Source organism: Vicia villosa, unplaced genomic scaffold (assembly GCF_029867415.1).
Source record: "Vicia villosa cultivar HV-30 ecotype Madison, WI unplaced genomic scaffold, Vvil1.0 ctg.000030F_1_1, whole genome shotgun sequence".
Lineage (NCBI taxonomy): Eukaryota > Viridiplantae > Streptophyta > Magnoliopsida > Fabales > Fabaceae > Vicia > Vicia villosa.
This window is the reverse complement of record NW_026704964.1, coordinates 1,825,862-1,847,698: the sequence shown is the minus strand read 5'-3', so window position 1 is coordinate 1,847,698 and position 21,837 is coordinate 1,825,862. Positions and strand designations below refer to the sequence as shown.

Sequence of the window (21,837 nt, the reverse complement as noted above, 5' to 3'; positions counted from 1 at the left end):
TGATTTTCTCACTTTTTCTCAGTATTTATAAATCGAGTATTCAAAAACACGAAAAAATTGAGTTTTTTGAAAAAATGAAAATTCGAGTTTTTTTGAAAAAAACGGAAAAATCGAATTTTTTCGAAAACTCGAAGAAAAAAATTTTGAAAAAACTCAATTTTTTCCAAAATATGTAAAATTGAGTTTTTTCAGGAATACAAAAAATTTGGAAAACGTCAACAAAAGTATTATATGCAAAATATTTGAATATAGGTTTAAATGCATCTTTGGTCCCTGTAAGTTAGCGAGTTTTTGATTTTCGTCCCTGTAAGTTTTTTTTTTGTTGGTATGAGTCCCTATATCTTACTTTTTGCTTGCGGTTGCCAAAATCCGCAGAAAAATCTGCAGGTTTTCCTGTGAGACGAAAATCAAAAACTCGTTAACTTACATAGACCAGAGGTGCATTTAAGCCTTAATATATTTAAATTAATTTTTTGGATAGATTGGATGAGATTTGTTTCTTAATTGATGGATTGAATTTTTTTAAAGAAGTTTTAATGGGTTGTTTGATCTATCCATTAACAATCCAATTTATATCCATTCAATCTCTATATTTTGCCATCCCTACTTCTCATAATTACGATTAACACTTAATTTATTTCACCAACCGGTAATTTTACTTCATATAATAATATATAGATGGCACTTAATTTATTTCACTAGCTTATATTACTTCACAAAATAATATATAGATATAAATTTCAAATTTCAAACAAGAACAAATATCACATGTTAGTTATTTTTTACTTCCAAACATAAGAAACTACTTCTATAAATATAAATCAAACAACCGCTATAATTTTTCAATTGTGCACATTTTCCATCAGCCTTCGAAGACATAACCACTGGAATATATTTTATTTACAACTATATAGTAACATAACAGACCTGGCCAAGGCTGAAGTTTAGTAAATATGTTGTATTTCTCGACTCTACCAAGTAATATTCTTCCAAGGACACAATCTCCTACTTAAATTTCAAAGTCCTTTAGTAAAAAAAAGAAAAGGGAACCTAACCTAACTTTTGATATTACAATCTTGATGGCTGTCTAGTTTTCCCCCCTCATTCAGCTTACTCTGGTGGAACAATTTGAAATTTTCAAAATACCAGCCAGAATATAGATACTTATTTAGAGCAATGTTGCTGTAAACCTAGTCCTGCACTTGATGGGCATCAAGAATCTCATGCACGTTATAATGTTTTATCGTAGGAAAACCATCTTAGTATGTTTCTACCCTCGTATTCACATGAAGTTCCTTTCCACAACCTTCATCAATTTCTCCAATTTTTCGATGATCTCAGGACTCATCAGATCCCTTGCTTCCCTAATGAGTGTACCTTCTTTGCTCAAATGATAAGCATCCACCACAGTCTTTATCCAAGTGTGAAGTTTCTCTGGTGTCCTGAAAAAATATATAAAGAAGTTTTTATCACAACTGAATTCTATTTCAAGAGAATTTGTATTCTGATATGTAATACATGTTGACGTACGTGTACAAACTATCCACATTGTTTCCTTCAAGTTCTTCTCCAGGTGTAAAAGCATCATTAAGGACGGACAATTGCTCCTTGGGGTCCTCAATTTGAATAACATACTTAACTATCCGAATCTCTTTCGGAACCTGTCTCTGAAGATTTGCCACTGAAGTCTTGTATAAATGATAGAGGATGTCTTTTACCTAAAAATATATGTTTTACTTTACAAGTTAAATAGGAAATAGCAAGTGATATATAATGCATACAAATTTACGGTATAATATCTAGCCAAGTAGAATATAGAATGAGTAGATTTGTTTAACAGACAAGGTCAAATTGGACATCCCATTATTATATTCAATCAACAAGATCCTCATATTTTTAAATGATATCACATGTGTTGTGACTAGTGAATTATTTCAAAGCATCCTACATCATATGAAAGAATTTAACAACTATAGCTTGTGAGTAGTAGATTTTTGTGTGAAAAAGAGTAGTGGATTCATATCAACCCACACTCCCTCGACTTTTTGTGTAAACATAGTAGTATGGCTTGTTTGCTTCTTATATTCACCAAATATGCAAACTCCCTCACCTCCTCCATTAAAATAAATCAGGTACAGAATAAAAAATATATATATTATAGATAAGGAAGCACACTGCCGTGTATTATGTCTGGTAAAACCTGTGAATAATGGAAAATTTATCTGTATTAAGTATAAAAATGGAGCAAATCTCTCCAAACTAACTCACTAACAATAATCCTAAATAGTTAATACCCTAACACACCAGCCTATCCATACATAAATACCCTTCCACTAGCAAAACCACACGACCGCGTCTGAAACCTCATTAACTAATTCATTCTCTCCCGCATGACCCCACTTCTAGAACATGCCTAAGGGTGTGTTTGGAAACTAAGTATGTGACCGCTACCGTGCGTTTAATGTTATACTCACTGTGTTTTCTCGAAGCAACAAATGTTAGCTTTTGGCAAACGTACGGTGTGACCGTGGCTTTGGACTAATACCAAACATAGGCTAAGTGTCCAATAGTATTGATGTCACACCACTGTAGTAAGAGGAGATGACTGTACTGTACGAGATACTGAATTTCTTCTTGGTTGAAAAATAAAAGTAAAACAAACAAGCTATCTACCTTATCTACTAGGTTCTTCCTCCATACTGTACATTGCAATCTAAAGAAACTAATTCAACAACAATTCAAAATTCCTTATCCTCCATATTCATGAAACTAAATTGGAGCAGCTCATGTAATTTTTAAAGGAAAGTTCAGAGGTGACCATCAACTTTACCTCATCTTTCGTCATGTTTGAATCTTTGGCAGCAGCCCAAGCCTTGGTGATCATTAATACCAATGTCGTATCAAGTTTTTTTTTTTCAGCCAAACTGTCTATCTTCCTACAGGCAGCATCAAGTGAGGGAGAATTGATAATATCTTGGAATTTCAGCTGTGCAGCATTTATCTGTTCAATGCTTTCTGTTGCATTATCATAGGCTTGTACAGCAGCCAAGCATGTCTCCCCAAGCATTGCCAGTTCTTCTCACACAAAACAAAAAGCATTTTAGCTTTTAAAATGCCAAATTAATCAAATATACAAACTTGAATTAACCAATTAAACACAATTCTTAATATAAGACATCCATCAGATGATATTGGTTGTATATGTATTGTAAGTAAAGATAACAATCAGAACTCTAACCAGATCCAACCTAACCAAGACAACATCCAAAAATTCTCCTAATTATAGTTATATTTGAACTAAGCTTCAATTTCAGGTATTTTGTTTCAACAAAATAAATATTTTAAGTTCCATACATTTCATAAATTTGATGTTCAACCTTAAAAAAGCACCATTGTCTAGTTATACTCCTAGAAAGAAAGAAATGCCAAAAAATTCTGAACTGAATGAATGTAGTTCACGATTAGCCACTCAAGAAAATGCAATTAAGTGTGATATTGCACACCAAATTCAATAAGTTATCCCAAACATTAAATATTGATCTAGGTAACTAAAAGCATGAAAAAATAAATCACACCATTTTGCTTTTCTGCATCATCGCGATAAGATTCAGTCACCGCGTAAAGATGCTCAAAGAATTCATTAGTAAAATCCTTCCTGCGCTTGGAGACGATATTGCTAATTTCAGACAGATCCTTTCTGATTACATCCAGAAGATCATTGTGTCTCTGCACGTCCTCATTAATCTGCAGTTTAGCAGTTCACAACAAATTTGTATCATGAATATACCCTATTCCTATTACTTAAATTTCAATTAACATACCACATCGAGCATCTAATTAATCAAGTTTCAATCTGGATAAAGAATTCGACAATAATTACAAATGTCTTAAAATAAAAAAAACTTCTAACATAACATACATTGAAATAAGCTTATGTATCTCAAATTTTTCAAAAACCTTTTTCATTTAACTTCTTGATAAACAACATGTATAAACTCTTATGAACCAGAGTTGTCAAGTCAAATATCAGCTATAAGTAACGTAGCAGATTTTGAACAAATCACTATTGTTTCGCGATACGCTATTTACTCCAACTAACTGCTATAGCAACATTTCCGTGCAGCAAAATTTCAACAAACTGTTATTCTCTGCAATCTAGCATTGATAAGAACTTTTCAAGTGAAGAACCCTAAACATATTTTAAGCAAAAACCTCCTACAACAAAATTGAATCCATAATAACAATAACAACAACAAATTCACAATATCTAGTAGCATAAACCCTAAAAAAACAAAACAAAACCTCTTTGAGCTTCCTTGCGAGACGGAGAAGTTTCTCCTTCATAGCAGGATTGGTTTCAGAAACTGCTTTATCATGACATCGTGCAAAGAAATGAGGCATAATATTGTTCCATTCTCTACTGAAAGCTAACAACCTTCTCCAATCAGTTGGAGTAGGTTTATCAACCAAGAAAACACCAATGAGTTTATCACACACAGGAATCATTCCGTTACCATCCAACACATCATTTGAATTATCTTCTTGTGAAGCAACATAGTTACAGGGTCGTAAGCCTCTTCCTCCTTCATAAACAATAAAAAAAATTGCATGAAAATATGAAAAATTGATTTTGAAACCCTAGATAGTGGTGATTGAGAAGTTACTTACTTGTTGGTGTTTGAAGTTTGGTGAAGAAGATGAAGCGCGAAAAGGGGAGTGAGGTTTTGGTTGGTGAAGAATGGGTTGAAGGAGGTGGCGGAGAGTGGAAGAAAGATGGTGGAAGTGAACAACGCGACGGTGGAATCGCTGTGTGCAACTCCATTGTCTGCTTCGATTTTGGGTTGTGGTTCTCTTGTCTCTGATTATTGTAATAACTGGGGTTTATCTTCCTCCGAACAATTTTATCAAATTTTCTCTTTTAATTCATTTTTGTTTTCTTTTTTTTTTGTAAATTACTAAAAATATATTATATAATTTTTAACCATCGGTATATTTTACTCCCTCCGTCCTAAAATATAAGAGAGAATAATACATTTTTCTTGTCCCAAAATATAAGAGAAGAATCATATTTCATTTTTATAATCAACAACCAATTAGAATTTTTTTTACGTCATCCAAAGCACTTTATTTCAAGAAAATCATAAGTCAAATGATTTTGTTTTTAATTTTCTTAATAAACATGATTTTGTTTTTTTCTCTTATAATTTGGGACAGAGGGAGTATTTATTTACGAACGCACAGGTAGATAACCACTTAATTATTTCTTTTATTTTTTTACTAAAATATATATTTTCGACGGGTCGACACTACTTAATTTTATGTTTTAAGTATATATATATATATATATATATATATATATATATATATATATATATATATATATATATATCCACCATCGATATACCATATTTATTTACAATTTATAAGGATATTGTGCGATCCACGTAAACGCACGGGTATATAATTGATTTTATATATGTATGTGTGAAGTGTGCTACATACATTATATATTCATATATTTTTCAACATAAATTTTTTTATGTATATCCAGCCAACTATTATAATCTGACAAATTTGTTATTCTTTTTATATTTTATATATATTTTAAAAATTATTATATTATATTTATTTACTATTTATAACGACATTGTGTGGCTCGTACGAACGCACAGATAGATGACTATTTAACTATTTCCTATATTTTTCTACTAAAATATACATTTTTCACGGATCGACACTACTTACTTAATATATATATATATATATATATATATATATATATATATATATATATATATATATATATATATATATATATATATCAACGCATGAGTAAATAATCGATTTTATATGTGTGTGAAGTGTACTAGACCATATACTCATATATTTTTCAACATAATTTCTATGTATATTCTGACAATTACTACGCCTTAATAAATTAAATTAATATTTATGTGACAATCATCATTAAAACATTTTTTTCTTAATTTATATATATATTTTTATATATTTTTTAACTATAACTATATAATATTTATTTAATATTTATGTGAACTTTGCACGACTCGTACGAACGCACCGATCTTTTACTAGTATTTCGTACACAATGTTTCATTTACTTCATATTTTTTAAATCATCACCCCACAATTTGAAAACATAACTCTTATCAGTTGGGGAAGGCAAAGCGGACGACCCGCCCCGTTTAAGTCAGTCCAAAAGTGGGGCGGGACGGGGCAGACCAACTTAGACGTTCGAGCTCAAAAGTCTAGCATGTCCCGTTTAGTAATGAGTTAGCGGGTTGGCGTGCCGGCCCGCCAATTTTTTATTTTTTCAATTTACAATTTGATTTACTACATAAGTTACAATTTTTTTTTAATTATTACCAAAGAGGTCGACAAAATATATTTTTTAACAACGCATAATAGAACTATAACATGTCTTAAGTCCAAACATTTCAAAAGTTAAAATAAATAAAGACTAATGAAATAAACTCAAGCACCATAAAAAAAACATATCCAAATAAATAAACAATACATATCATCCTAGTCCTATTTAAAAAATAATTACTAAAAGAACCTAATTAAGAATTTACACAAAAAAAAGATTAAGAATTTACAGAAGACAAACAATGTTTTGTCACCGTTTTCATCATATAGACTCTTATATTGACTTATTTCTTAATAGTTGTATATCATAAATTTATCACTAGTTTACACTAATCAACTCCTTTCTTTTATTAAAATCAGCATCTATCTCTAAAGAAAACATGTGAGATATTGTATTGACAACTTAATAATTTTGCATGTCATACAATTGTTCTTTTATTTAAAAATTTTCCAATCAACACATGTACTAGTAAATTATTAAAAAAAACGTTACAATTATAATTTAATTTCTCTGTAGAATAATTTAGAATACGATTCAATCAACATAATCTTAAGAGAACAGTGTTGTATTTATAGTTAAAGTTTTTTTAATTATAAGTAAAAAAATAAACAAAATTTAATAAAAAGCCCGAGGAAAAAATCTCCTCTGTCCCGCCTCGGGAAAATTATACCCTGTACCCCTACATTTATCTCAATATCCCTACAATTTTAAAAAAATCCCAATTTTGTCCTTATTAAATTTTTAACTTTTCTTTTTTATTTTTTTTTTTCAATTTTACTGAACCGGATACCCCAGGGGTGGGTGTTCCGGTTCCATTTTTTTTTCAATTTTACTGAACCGGATATCCCAGGGGTGGGTGTTCCGGTTCTTTTTTTTTTCTTCAATTTTACTGAACCGGATATCCCAGAATTGGGTGTTCCGGTTCTTTTTTTTCAATTTCTCTAGGTTCAGAAAATCAAGATGGAAAAAGCGGCCCCCCTCAACCTCACTCGGTTACCATTTCTCTCTCAATGAACTTTTTCTGTTCTTCTCACAACTCTCCCTCTGTTACTTTCTTTGATAAACAACAGAAACCTTCCTCTCAAACCCACAAAAGGAAACATGATATTGCACAAAACATAAATAAATGGCACAAATAATTAACATAGGAGAAGGAGCATACAAATTCGAGCAAGGAAATGAAGCTATTGTGAGAAAGTACCAGTTCAAAAAAAGAAGGAAATAGCCGGTGCGGAAATTCTGGATTATGATCGGCGGGAATCCTGTGATTCGACTTGCGGTTGTTGATGATGTTTGATTCAGAGTGGCAAATTGCTTCGGTGTTATTTCGCAGGTCTTCCGCGACGTCTTCGCTGCTGGTGGTGGTGTCTCTGATGGGTGGATGAATGGCTTCCCCGGCAGGGTTGCAGCGGTCGGAGTTGTTGTTCTTCTGAGCTTGTGCGGTGTCGGTCTGAAGCTGTGGATGCTGAAGCTAAAACGTAAGCTTGTGATGCTGAACCGGAACACCCACCCCTGGGATATCCGGTTCAGTAAAATTGAAAAAAAAAACGGAACCGGAACACCCACCCCTGGGATATCCGGTTCAGTAAAATTGAAAAAAAAAACGGAACCGGAACACCCACCCCTGGGATATCCGGTTCAATAAAATTGAAAAAAAAAATAAAAAAGAAAAGTTAAAAATTTAATAAGGACAAAATTGGGATTTTTTTAAAATTGTAGGGGTATTGGGATAAATGTAGGGGTACGGGGTATAATTTTCCCGCCTCGGCCCACTTTTTAAAGCAGGCTAAACAGAGCGGGCCAACTTAAGATATCGAGTCAAAAACTTCAGTCCAGCCCGTCAAAAATGGCGGGTTAAACGGGCTGATCCAGCAGACCTGACCCGTTTTGCCACCCCTATTATTTATCCTATGTTTCATTTACTTCATATTTTTTTAAAGGTTCGTGTTAAGGATACTATCATTAAAAAAAATTAATATAATTAAATATAATAAAGTCATATTTAAAGTTAATATAATTAAATATAATAAAGTCATATTTAAAGTTTCGACACGTATTTTAAGAAAATATTTCTATTTATTAACTTGTGTGTTTGGAATTTTTTTTTTTTTTTTAAATCATCAAACATACTCCCTCCGTCTCATAATAAATGTCCTATTTGAGCAATGCGCGGTTTTTAAGAAAATGATTGGATGTGTTGGTTTTAGTTAAAAAGTTAATGTCATTTACTAGAATACCCCTATTAATAGTAGTTGAATAACGTGAAAGTTACTAAATAGGGGTATAATAGTGGAAAAATAATAATGATTGATGCATTGGAATTGTAAATGGACAATTAATTTGAGACAAGTAAAAAATGCAAATGGGACACTTATTATGAGACGGAGGGAGTAACTATTACGTTACACCTCATGTCAGTTTGAAGCAACAAAATGTCATTTCATATGTTATTTCTGTTCACATAGTTCATATGTTATTTCTGTTCACATAGCCTGATAGGTTCTCACTACAATCAAACTTGTGCTTTACTTTCTTCATCTCTCTGTCTCTCCTTTCTCAATGATTTTTTCGATTTACATTATGTGAGATCTACAAAAACCATAAGATTTGTTTTGCACTATTTTAATTCGATTTACTGATTTTGTTTATTTACATTTTAAAATAATATTTTTCATCTTTTTTAGTAATATTTGAATGTTCTGATTTCTGGTTATTTAAAAAATACAAAAACTAAATTTTTGTAATAAGTGTGAAACTATTAACTTTTACTTATAAATTAATATGGAAAGTATATTTTATTACTTAGCCAGTTTAAAGTAAGAAACATAACTATCTTTGCACAACAAATCTTCCATGAACATCCTTATTTGCAAATCATTTTAATCCTCTTGGTCTCATTTTTATTTAACTTTTAAGTTCCTACCAAAGTATGTCCCAACTTTCCACTTGTAATCCACCATTATTTTAGAAAGATTAAAGATTTGGAACAAAAATATGACTGAGTTTTAGTAGAACAAAAAAAATAGTCAACTCGGTAGGCATCAGTAAGAAACGCTACTCACCAATTCTTTACAATAAAGCTCAAACATGACATGTTCCTACCACGAGGTCTCAAACTCTTAGCAAAGTTGAATATCTTTTTGATAATACAACAACACCTACTTTTATGTACATGGTTATTTTTGGTTAAAGAACAGCCACGATATGATACAAAAATTCCGAGAATTGCATGAATACACAATGGAAATTGATTTAGCTCCCAAGAAAACAGTTGGATTAAAGGGAAGAGACCAACATGAAATTTTGTGATGACCAAATTTACAGACTATAGCCAGCAGCCATGTTACAGTTGAACTTGACCCTCGCTGCACTGCCTCTTGAAATTCAAGGCCTCCTCTGCCAGAAAGTCACTACAGAAACAATTTATATTAGTTAAGCTCAACAATATTGGAACAAGGAAATACAAGATTAAAAATAATGGTAAAAATCAAGCAACTGATACAAAACACTCACCTAGTTCGTTCAGCCATCAGGGATGGTTCCCATCTTGGACTCCATGGGTAATCAGATATAGAACGCGACTTCATAGGTGCCATTTGTGAATTAAAATGCTACAAAATAACATGAAGAACCTCACTGGTAACAATATAGGAAATAACTTCAATCTAAGTTGATAGCATAGATTATAGCTTAAAAAAGGATCTAATGTCAAACTCAAAATGCATAACCTCCCAAATCCCAATATGATGGAGGATAGCTAAAGATGTACTAGGACCCAATAGTCTGACTATATGGTCAGCTATAGAACAGCAAGATAATAACTAGCATGTACATCATAATAAACAAATATTTACATTTGTTTCAACAAACATGCTTCAAAGACTATCCTAAGTAACAAAACAATTTTTGAGAAGAGAAGAATAACCATCTATCTTACAAACAACATTAACATGTTAGTGATTTGAAGTACAACACCTATCACCGAGTACAGAAATCTAAAGAGTATCAATCTCTTCATCGCTGTCACTAACAACAAAAGACTATAATATAAAAACTAAACTAGACAATCACTTCACAAAACTTACTTACACTAACTAAGTGATTGAAAGAATTCAGCCCTATACAATTGGCTTTTTGCAACAAAATCAGTAAATTTGATAGAACCCCTAAGTCCAATACTGCTAAGCCCAATATTGATATTGGGGTGGTTTCACCTAGGCCCATTATTTGGAAGGTTTATTCTAGGAAGAGGGGGACCAGGAACAAGTTGGTTACACGACATGGAAGTTGGTTACGATCTTTATTCCATAAATTTCAGTAGCCCTCTATTTACAGAATATGATGGTTACAATCAATATTTCTGGTTTTTTTCTTTGTAACCATCATATTCCATAAATTTCAGTAAATAAACACCTATATTCCATATCAACTTCTTGAGTTCCTACCAAAATTCCACTATAAAGAGCTTATTTATTTGCTGCTTATATTTCTATACAGTAAATAATGCTCAATCTAAAATTTTTGCACAAATATTTGAGAGAAAGTGGAAGCAAATAAAACCTGTGAACTTTGAAGAATAATAGCTGGCTGTTGCTTTGGAAACTGAGATGGAATTAGGATGTGTACCTAAGTAAACGAAATTATCAGAACTTTGGTCAAGTGCAGGGATCAGACAATTAGTAGAAGCTATGAAATGAAGAAAAATATCCATACAATTATACAACATATCAGTGTCAGCCTTAGAAGTTAGAACAAAAAACTACTTGGAAGACTAAATTCAAATATATAATTATAACACTGCAATTCATATGGAAGACCAACCCAGAAACATTGATTACAGTTATACAATTTAGCATCGATGAAAGAAACTCATAGGTAGTGTGTATCGGAAAGCAAAGAGTTAAGTGTAATTTCGAACAGACAGACTATCTATATCCTTCTTTTTTCCCTAGTGAATTTTCATGGCATTACTAGGAATCAAAGACTGGGCAACATGTTTCTATTTACAAACCAGAAATGGGGGTTGGATGAATGGATTAATGAATTCTGATTTCTAAGCATCCAGCCATAAAAATTGAACTAGTTTCAATGTCCTACAAGTAGGCCAGCCTCTAATTTCACAGGTAATATATGAATGTGATAACTATGTCTATAATACTCCTAGCAAGAATAAGTTTTGAGCATTTTATTAGTAAGTTGTGCATGATTTATGTCAATGCAAACTCGAAGGGGGTTGTTGAAATATTTACTCATAATTATCCTAGATACTACTATTTATTTTCATATTTATTGCATTTTTTTATATTTCCTAAAATCATGCTTAATTTGTGGAGTGCTTTAATGTAATCTCTTCTGTAAAAGGTACACTTTATCATCGGAATAAACATACACTGAAATTGTAGAGTACTTTCAAAAATTATTAATTACTATTATCCTAGCACTCTAGTACTTCTCCCTAAAACAAGTATTTGATTGCAGTTCCAACCAATATAGGCAAGCACGAGATCTTAAGTAGTATCTGCCGGTCGGTGAAAGATCGTAAAACTAGGATCGGCCGGTCAAGCACAAGATCTTAGTCAAGCACTTTTTTTTACGATCTTGACAATACCGGCAACAGAATCAATCATGCGGTGACCGTAGCACGCTTTGGCAGTCATGGCACGTGAGAACTTACGAACTTACGATCCAGCACTCAATCTTGACTACACTGAATGGTTCCAACATTGACAGTCCAAGACATCATCAGACCCTCAAAAAGCCAAAATAATTAATATGGTTTGGGTACTCTAGGAGAAATAAGAAAATAAATGGTAAGATTAAGTATATTCTGAAAGTTATGCGATGGAGTAAGTCAATTATACACTTTGTTTAAAATATGAAATTGTTCAACTAAGTCAATTATCTTGGAACGGATAGCATAGTTGCAAAATATATACATATAACAATCACAAAAATCCTAAGCATATTTTCAACATCAACAGTAAAGGGCTGCCTTACCATAGTCACATATTACCTATGTCTTTAACTGACAGAACTTACCACAAATTATATGGTAAGCTCCATCATTCATGGAGAAAACATTAAAATTGACTTCCAAAAGCAAGCATATGTCACAATAAATGCACAGAAATCATGTATCAAGCAATGAGTGTGATAAATTACCAGAAATGCAAAAACTCCAGAAGCAGCCAGAAAAGTTGCCTTTCTACAAAAGATCTGGACAGATAAATCATAAATTAGCAATTAAAATGAAAACAAAGCAATTGTATCAATTTGAAAATAAGTGTCAGTAAAGGGAAAATACAGGATCAGCTTCAACTGGCCTTCCTAACCAACCGGCCAACGCTTCAATGAAGTGCCTTCTAACATCAATTAATGAAACAGCCTCAATGACCTATGTTCAGAGTATATTTATATTAATTCAAACAAAAAAGAATAATGTTTTTGAAGCACTAAAGAGTGCATATTAAATTAATAGACAGCACAGTAAAGATAATTCCAGCTAACCTGTTTCCCAAGATATTCTTCTAGATTTGGAAGATATTCTGCCAAGCACCTTTTGTAAGAGAACAACAACAAAAGCAGACACACCCTTAAAAACTATCTCAACCTTGTATATGAGTTGGTTTGGGACAAATAGAATATAACCAAAAATTGAAAAGCTTACATCCCATCCACCCAATGAGGCAGCTTGACATCATCGATGGAATATAGGGCTTTCAAGTCAGGAGAAGATACTAACTTCAGGCGAGGAGAAATATGTTTTCTCCCAACAGGATATACAACCTAGGTTTAAAATATCATAAATAGTTTGTTTGAAAGCAAGTGAAAAATTCAAAAGAATCTTAAAGAGAAAAGAAATCAACCTGCAAGTATATCTTCTGCAATAGCCTCCAGGGAGAGCCAGACACCATCTTGTTTATGTTCATGTCCAGTAGGGGCACCGCAAACTTAACCTCCCCTAACCCTAACTAAATTAAAATGTAACATCAAAGAAGTCAAGAATATTGTTCAAAGGTTACATCAATTTGCTCGACCATCGATGAGTAGATCATAGAAATAGTAGCACTTTTATTTCAGAAGAAATACCTTGTCAGTAGCAGAACAACTCATATGCATTTCTAGTCCCTGCAGCAAATGTTTTAAATTAAGTTAAAGGCTAAATAAACACTACCCACTAAACAAAGTTAGATCCAAAATTCAAACATGTGCTTTCCAATCCACACCCAGAGGAGGAAGGGCACAGATTTCACACGCTAACCCACAGTCAAATTGGATTTTCAATGCTTTTTCCTTTCTTATATTAAATTTTACACTAGCTTTTGATTTTTTTTCAAATTCGTGTATGTTCATACACAAGTTATAATTAATAAATATAACACAACTATCAACGCGGGAACATGTCAAACTCCCATTAACTAGTTTCTCGCTCAAACACTTTTTCATTTCTTCAATGAAACTTAACACTAGTTAACCAATTTCTCCCAAGTTAACACCGGCAGTAGACATAGTAAAGCAATGAGTTGAAAGTTGAATACAAATATTAAAAATGACTTACCTCCCTGGAAACAATAGTGCTGACTTCAAATTTCAACCTATCATCATTAACTTCTCCGACACGCTTCACTTGATACAGCACATATTGATCCCTACCAAAACAGCCAAACAAAATCACCATCACCATGTGTATATATCCATTCATCCAAACTACAAAAAGGCCCGTACTGATTTGGTTATTTGAGCTTATCTAATAGCATGTAAATAGACCCTTAATTCATCTTTTGTTATACAAAATCAGTGCTTCTGCTATTACTTAATTATTAGTAAATTTATGTTAATGCAAACAAGATGAATTCACAAAAAAGTGAAGTTACCTCAAGAATTGAATAAGAGCCAAGAGACGCGTTGGGTCTTTGTAATTCCAATCGGATAACAAAGAGTTGATGTTATCATCAGGTTCAAGAGAGGTTGCCATATGAAAGGGATGAAAATGTTCATCTTCCGGACCGAAAATGACATCAGGTGGAGTAGTAGGAGATTCAGCATCGTATATAACATCCCCTAAAACAAACAAAATCACAAAACCCTAAGTTCATATTGATTGAAGAAGATGAAATAATGAATACGAAAGAAATGATACAAACATTTGATGAAGTCTAAGCAATACGGAATGACGAGCGTGAAGCGATCGATGAGTCCGAAATTGTATTTGTCGCTTGACCACATTTGATCAACCTGAGAAAGAAAGAAAGAAAGAAAAAACCCTAAATGTGAGTGATTGAGAAATGGAAATGGAAATTATGGAAAGAAAGAAGGGAAGAAAGAGCGGTGGTTGTTGCCTTGAGGGGGAGGCGGGAATGAGAGAGGAGGTGGCTGAGTTGAGCGGTGATGAATGGAGGAATGTTTTCCGTACGTGCACCCATCTTTGCGATTCTGGTTCGCTTCTCTGGTTCTTTCTTTCTTTCACACTTCTTTCACTGATGTGCTCACAAATCACTACTATGTTGCTAGTAGATTCTCCGTATTTATTTTCGAAATTGGAATAGTGTTTAATCGAGTAGAAGATCAATATGACAAATTGCACTTTAGACCCTTTTTTAGATATTCTATAGATTTTGGTCCCATTTTTATATTTCAATTTATAAAAATATATATTGAATAAATTATATATAATCAAGATTATACATTTCTTATGTGTCCTCTATACATATCTTATGTGTCCTCTAAATTATAAGAGGAAGAATCCAATGATCAGGATACAATGGAGGAGTCATTAGAGGAAAAAGAAGGTTAGGAAGAAAGCCTCATGACATAGCAAAAGTTTGTTGAAACCACTAAAGACAAAAAAAACGCACTCGAGGAAGTTGAACGAGGAAGAAAAGAAAATAGTCAATCATAGGCTATCTATGAGGGACACATTTCAGAAAAGGCAAGTCTATATTGATTAAAGCTCCTGAAAATACCCCTCAGCCTAAAGAGGGAAATCCTGAATACACCTTTCACCTTGAAGAAGGGGACCCTAAGTATGATCCCCTTCCACAAGATGAATTGGTAGAGGATAACTTTGATATCGGGTCTAAAGACGATTTGGTTATCGATTGTGGCATTGTGTGTGTATTGCCAGCGGAATATGATCGTGTGTCAGAAGTATCAGAGGTTGATGATTACTTTGTGCATCACGAAGCATCTAACGAAAAGCCTATATGTTATGATGTCATGAGTAATGGTGTAGTCGAAGAGTGAAAAGCCATCTTCAAAAGACCTAGCCCAACAATGGTGTGTCATCTAAAGCCATTTTTCATAAGGGCAAAGGTGGACGGTGTAGCGATGAACAAGGTTTTTGTAGATGAAGGGGCACTAGTGAACTTGATTCCCAAATCATTGTTTTAGAAATTGGGAAAGTCAAATGCTGAACTCCGACCCCATAATACAGTTTTGTCGAATTATGAAGGCAAAACCAGTTACATACTAGGAGTTATACAAGTTGATCTGGCAGTGGGTACCACCACAAGGGCGACATTATTCATGGTGATTGCATCAAATGCCAACTATAATTTTTTATTAGGGCGCGAATGGAACCATGGTATTGGTGTTGGGCCATCAATCTTTCACCAAAGAGTGGCCATATGGCGTCCTGACGGCATTGTTGAAAACATCGAAGCCGACCAAAGCTACTACAAAGTTGATGTAAACAAAGTTGGAAGAAAACATTTCGACTAACACTTAGCCAATATTGCGCCTTGCTATGAGGCCAAAGCAAGTTATACCCCTGAGGAGAATGCAACTCATTTTCTAAACCTGCATCCCAAATATGCCTTCATTTGGGATTAAGAGGATGTAGTGGATTCAATTACCAAATAGGGAAAAACCCATCTACGGGGTGGACTATGGTCGACAAAGATGACCATTGAGTCTCAATGTATGGCTCGAATTTTGGCATATATGGCTGAAAATAGAATGAAATCGGCTTTAGAAGCCGGGAAATTGCAAAATATGGTGTTGGAAGCCCTGATTGACAATAAGGAGGACGGTCATTTTGGCTAGAGAACGGCTTTAGAAAGTCGCAGGCTCGATTGTATTTACGATGATGAGCCTTTGGGGTTTGAGAAAGACCCATTAAATTCTACTAAGAGAATGCAGGCTCAAGACCCACTCAAAGAGATAGAACTAGGTGATGGGGAAATCAAAAGAACAACTTATATAAGTGCAAAATTCGAACCAGACATGAAATTGAAACTGGTCAAATTGCAGAAAGAATACAAAGACTGTTTTTCTTGGGACTACAACGAAATGCCTGGCCAAATTCGAAGCATGGTGGAATTGCAACTACCAATTCGTCCAGGGAAAAAGCCAGAAAATTAAAAACCTCAAAGGTTCGCCCTAAAAGTAATGTCGAAAATCAAGCAGGAGATCGAAAGGCTGCTAAATAGTAAATTCATTCGAACTGCCAGGTATGTCGAGTGGTTAGCTAATATTATACATGTGATAAAAAAAATGGGACTCTTCGAGTCAATATAGATTTTAAAGATCTGAATAATGCAACACCTAAGGATGAATATTTGATGCTCGTGGCAAAAATGTTAGTCGATTCAGCCACATCTTTCGAATTTCTAAGTATGTTCGATGTTTATTCTAGATAGAACCATATTTTTAAATCAGAAGAAGATGTGCCCAAAATGGCGTTTTGATGCCTATGTGCTCTAGGGACCTATGAATGGGTATTAATGCTCTTTGGTCTTAAAAATGCAAGAGCAACCTATCAAAGGGCCATGAATTCAATGTTTCATGACTTTATAAAAAAATTCATGCAGGTGTATATTGATGATATAGTTGTCAAGCCTTCCTCTAAAAATGGTCATTTAGACCATCTTCGACAATACTTTGAAAGGATGAGGAAATATGGATTGAAAATGAATCCATCAAAATATGCTTTTTGTGTCCATGCAGGAGATTTTCTAAGGTTCGTTGTGCACAAAAAAAGGCATCGAGATCAATCAAAACAAGACAAAGGCTATTTTGGATCTCAAGCCTCCTACAACAAAGAAACAACTTCTTAAGAAGATTTATATCCAATTTAAGTGGCAAAACAAAATTTTTGTTGCAATTACTTCGACTTAAGGAGGAAGGTGAGTTCTAATGGGAAATGAGTAAGAAGAGCCCTTCTACAAGATTAAAGAGTATTTGTCAAAGCCTCCAATTCTAGTTCCTCAAAGTAGGAACAAAAGTATGTGATTGTATATAGCTGCGTCAGATTCGGCCATAGGCAATACGATAGCACAAGAGAATGATAATGACGTCGAAGGAGCCATATATTATCTCAGTCGAGTATTAGTTGACGCTGAAACTAGGTATAACATAATAGAAAAGTTGTTCCCGTGTTTATACTTTTCTTGTACAAAATTAAAGCAATATATAAAGTCAGTGGATGTGTATGTTTCGCCTTATTTCGATGTTTACTAAGCATATGTTGTCCAAACTCATTTTGCACACTCTGATTAGAAAATAAGCACCTGCATTAATTGAGTACTCCTTGACATATGCGCCTTTAAAGACCGTGAAAGGACATATAGTCGTAGATTTTATACTAGACCATGCGATAGTCGAGCCATCCCAAAACTTGGTATGTGAAACCTTAGAAGTTATACTTTGACGGTTCAAGCCATAAGAATAGGACTGGTGTTGGGATTTTAATAATTTCTCCTAAAGGGATCCCAGATAAAATTTAAATTCAAAGTTGAAGGGTTCTATTCGAACAATGAGACTTTGATCAGTGGTCTCAATATCCTATTGGATTTGGGGGCAACAAGAGTCGAAATTAAAGGTGACTATGAATTGGTAATCAAACAAATAACAAAAGAATACAAGTGTATTAAAGAAAACTTAATAAAATACTTTGCAATCTGTTTACGGTGGAAATTCGTAATTAATCACTAGTCCTCCAAAACGAAAGTTGTTGGTTGCTCGCAGGATCGATTAGATTGATCCTAGAACATGGTCTGATTTTTTAGATTTTGTGATGTTTGTTTGGTACATATCTTTCGATTGCTTGGTTGTTTTATAAGTAAAGGGTTTTTTTAAAAGACAATAAAAAGTGCAGGAAAAGTAAAGGTAACGTAAAAGGCTTCGACTAAAAAATGTAAAAAGAAATTGCAAGACTTTTGATAAAGTAAAACAGGAATAACTGGAAATTTGATTAAGTGGTGGTGAATTGCACGTACATTTCTCAACACTCATTTCTCGATATACTTGATACTTTGAGTATGATTGAGTATTTTGTACAGATTGAACACACTAAAATCTAACGCTAAGATTCTAATTTATACTGATTCGACCTTAACGACCTTTTCCTAATGGAATGTCACGTCTTTCGTTTGCATGTTCCTCTATCTCTAAGGTTTCCACACGTCCTTTTTGAATAAGATCAATCATTTGAATTTAAATCTTCTCCCGTTTGAGGCCCCAAACTCTATCAACGTGACTGTCGAAGCTTGTTAGAAGAAGCTCCAAATTAAGTCTTTATCTCCACCTTCGAGGATACTCTCTTCGAATAACATTTTGACAAGATAAAAACCTCTTCAACATGCTTGGTATTTCGAATCTTCTTCATAAGCTGGATTTCATAACTCTCTTCAAAACATCTTCTTTTAATAATCTTCGTCTCATTTCATAAGCTGGATTTCATAACTCTCTTCAAAACATCTCCTTTTCATAATCTTCGTCTCATTTCGCCCGTTGAAATTTCCAGCTAACACAATGTTGAATATACTCTTGAAACATTTTGAGTCTGTCGAAAACGTTAATCCAATGATATATTTACTTACTTCTGAAATTAGACATTACTTTTGCCTCAAACATACATAAGGAGTGATATATATGACAAGGATTGAAAATGAAAAAAATCTTAATGCAGTTTCATATTCATAAGGAGTGATGTAATATGATAATGTTGAAAATGAAAAAAAAATCTTAATACAGTTTCAAAATATGAAGACACGTAAACAACAATTATAATCCTTATATATTAAGTTTATCTTCAATTTTTTACATACATAAGTTTTTTTTGTTGTAGTGCATAAGCTTTTATATACTTATTATTTGATTTTTATGTTTGTATAAAAAAGAAATTGACCTTGACCACTATTAAAACTTTTGGATCCGTCTCTAACTGTCCAATGTGTTCCTGCCAAACAATTCAATCTCCCCATTTCCATGTATAATTTGATTGTAATAGGTCATGTCGACATAAGATAACAACAAAACACTTAGTGTCTATACCCCACATTTTCTAACCACACTCCTATATTTTGATGTAACATTTTTTTGTTAATCAAGGCATCCTCTGCGTGCCAAAAACCAAATTCTACAATATAACAAATTGTTCATAAAATTTGAAAAGTGTCAATAGCAGACTATTTAGATACTAATATACTATCTAAATATAAATAACTTTCCATTCAACCAAAATTTACAAAATCAATTCACTCAAAAATTAATTTTTCAAAGGTTTTCAGGCTTTGTTTCAGCCATCGCTAGTTTCATTTGATGATGCATAGTGGATTGCTACTCCTAAGACATCACAACCAAGTACATTTCAGATTTGCATGACTTTGACAGAATCACAGCGTGTCGCTATGATTTTGTCAGAAACTATACTTTAGAACTTCAACAAAATCAGTGTTTAAAAAAGCTTATGAAAACAACTTATAACTTTACTTTCATAAACTCTTAGGGATAGAGTACGAAAACAATTTATAGCTAATATGATAGACTGTGTATGCTATAAGCACTTAATTAGGTTGTTAATCCAAACATAGCTTAGCAAAAATCCAGCAATAAGGAATTATATGCATGAAACTAAACAAACCAAATCAAGAAAAATGCTTTGAAACACATCAATAGAAAAATCACTGCAATAGTTCAAAAGAAACCATAATGAAATATCTTATTTAATGTCAAATAATCTGCTAAAATATTCAAACAGTAATCATCATCTTCTAAAATTTCCTCTATTTGTTTTTCTCCTTCTATTTCTCTAACTACTCTTTTCACCTTCAATTTTCTTTGCTTTCTTAGCAGCAGTAGCTTGTGAATACAGAAAAGTCCCGAGAATCGCTATAGCAGATCCAAGACCATTAAGCGGCCTAACCGGATTCCTGAACACCAAAACCGAAGACACAATAACCACCACTCTCTTCATTGTATTTCCGACCGAGAAAGTTAAAGGACTAATCTCATCCAATGCTTGGTAAGATGATTGATTATACAAATGATAGAAAACACCAGAAACCAAAACCCAAACATACAAAATTGAAGGCTTTCCAATAGCTTCAATTGTTTTATAATACCCCGGAATCCACTGCGACCCTTCTACGATAATCGCGACTGGAAAAAGATACAAAAACGAAAGAATAGTAATCCAACCATACAAGTTCAACCCATCAACTTCTTTGAAATTCTGCAAACTCTTTTTCGAATAAATGTTCCTCAACACAAAACCAACATTGCTAATAAGAGCACACCATAACCCTTGAATATTGAAAGAAACCTCAGTAACAGCAGCTAAAGAACAACCAAGAACAATAGGTAAAATGGAAAGCCAAACCTGAATAGGATACCTATCACCAATAACAGAAGAGAATATCACAGAGAAAACAGGTTCTGCAGACTTGATAACATGTGTGAAAGAAACAGCAACCTTAGAGAATGAAACGCAGGCTGAAATGTGGCCTATTGTGTGAAACAAAGCAGGTCCAAGTAATGCAAAAATGAAGGGTTTTGAGATTTTTGGACAAGGTTGAAGCTTTAGAGACCAAAGAACAAGCATCCAGATTGAACCAACAAAGAGCTGAAAAGAAGCAAGAAGCCATGGGAAAGAGAAAATGTTCAACACTTTCTTGTTGTAGATGTTGAAAACAATGTTTTGGAAGTACCAAAAGCCAAAAACCAAAGCAAGTTTCTTGAGATTCTTGGGTTTTGGAGTAGTACTTGGAGGTGAAACTTCACCTTCACCTTCACCTTCACCTTCATCAGATACAGCTTTCAAAATCTGGTTTCTGGGTTTTGGAGAAAACGGTGAAAACTCAAATGGGTGTGAGAGGAAACCGTTAAAAGATGAAAACTTTGTGGTTGAACGATGGATCTGAGACATGGGTGTGAGAGAAAGGTTGGTTTTTTTGAGATGTGGTTCATGGTGAAACCGGTTGAGGAGATTTGGTTTGAGAGTGTGAGATGATGCATTGATGGAAAAATGGTGATTTGGTTTGGTGAAAGGGACAGAGGATGATGATGGGAAAACATTGAGAGAGAGCATTTTTTGTGGTTGTTTCTGATGAAGCCGGAAAAAATTGAGACAGTGTGAAGGAGAATTGGGATTGAGTTGTTGAAGTTCAAAAACCTAACATGTTTTTGAAGTGATTTAGTTTCGAAAGTTTGACATGTCAATTTGAAGA

General features: G+C 33.5%; 3 protein-coding genes across 3 annotated transcripts; all 3 read right to left on the bottom strand.

Annotated features, from left to right (window-relative positions):
- Positions 1-835: 835 nt before the first annotated feature.
- LOC131622485 (uncharacterized protein At4g37920-like) lies at positions 836-4,895 on the bottom strand. Its single transcript, XM_058893521.1, has 6 exons — positions 4,669-4,895; positions 4,303-4,583; positions 3,576-3,744; positions 2,831-3,075; positions 1,531-1,718; positions 836-1,442 (listed from the first exon to the last, which is right to left on the bottom strand). Exons 1-6 carry the CDS (start codon positions 4,820-4,822, stop codon positions 1,283-1,285), a joined length of 1,197 nt encoding a protein of 398 aa, XP_058749504.1. The 5' UTR covers positions 4,823-4,895; the 3' UTR covers positions 836-1,282.
- A 4,534-nt stretch (positions 4,896-9,429) lies between these two features.
- Positions 9,430-14,943, bottom strand: LOC131622484 (uncharacterized). Its single transcript, XM_058893520.1, has 13 exons — positions 14,728-14,943; positions 14,533-14,623; positions 14,263-14,449; positions 13,947-14,037; positions 13,478-13,516; positions 13,255-13,359; positions 13,056-13,174; positions 12,896-12,944; positions 12,693-12,782; positions 12,551-12,604; positions 10,949-11,014; positions 9,902-9,999; positions 9,430-9,798 (listed from the first exon to the last, which is right to left on the bottom strand). The coding sequence occupies exons 1-13, from the start codon at positions 14,809-14,811 to the stop codon at positions 9,732-9,734; spliced, it is 1,140 nt and encodes a 379-aa protein (XP_058749503.1). The 5' UTR covers positions 14,812-14,943; the 3' UTR covers positions 9,430-9,731.
- A 5,370-nt stretch (positions 14,944-20,313) lies between these two features.
- LOC131622432 (xylulose 5-phosphate/phosphate translocator, chloroplastic-like) lies at positions 20,314-21,837 on the bottom strand. Its single transcript, XM_058893460.1, has one exon. The coding sequence runs from the start codon at positions 21,696-21,698 to the stop codon at positions 20,421-20,423; it is 1,278 nt and encodes a 425-aa protein (XP_058749443.1). The 5' UTR covers positions 21,699-21,837; the 3' UTR covers positions 20,314-20,420.

What these genes read in the sequence shown, in the direction of transcription:
- LOC131622484 (XM_058893520.1), bottom strand. Translation starts at nt 14,811, where the DNA reads ATGGGTGCACGTACGGAAAACATTCCTCCATTCATCACCGCTCAACTC. An exon ending in CTGGAGTTTTTGCATTTCTG is followed by an intron (nt 11,015 to 12,550) that starts GTAATTTATCAC and finishes TCGTTTACTTAG; the next exon opens with GTACACATCCTAATTCCATC. An exon ending in CTGATGGCTGAACGAACTAG is followed by an intron (nt 9,799 to 9,901) that starts GTGAGTGTTTTG and finishes TTGTTTCTGTAG; the next exon opens with TGACTTTCTGGCAGAGGAGG.
- LOC131622485 (XM_058893521.1), bottom strand. Translation starts at nt 4,822, where the DNA reads ATGGAGTTGCACACAGCGATTCCACCGTCGCGTTGTTCACTTCCACCA. An exon ending in CAAACTTCAAACACCAACAA is followed by an intron (nt 4,584 to 4,668) that starts GTAAGTAACTTC and finishes TTGTTTATGAAG; the next exon opens with GAGGAAGAGGCTTACGACCC. An exon ending in TCGCAAGGAAGCTCAAAGAG is followed by an intron (nt 3,745 to 4,302) that starts GTTTTGTTTTGT and finishes GCTAAACTGCAG; the next exon opens with ATTAATGAGGACGTGCAGAG.
- LOC131622432 (XM_058893460.1), bottom strand. Translation starts at nt 21,698, where the DNA reads ATGCTCTCTCTCAATGTTTTCCCATCATCATCCTCTGTCCCTTTCACC.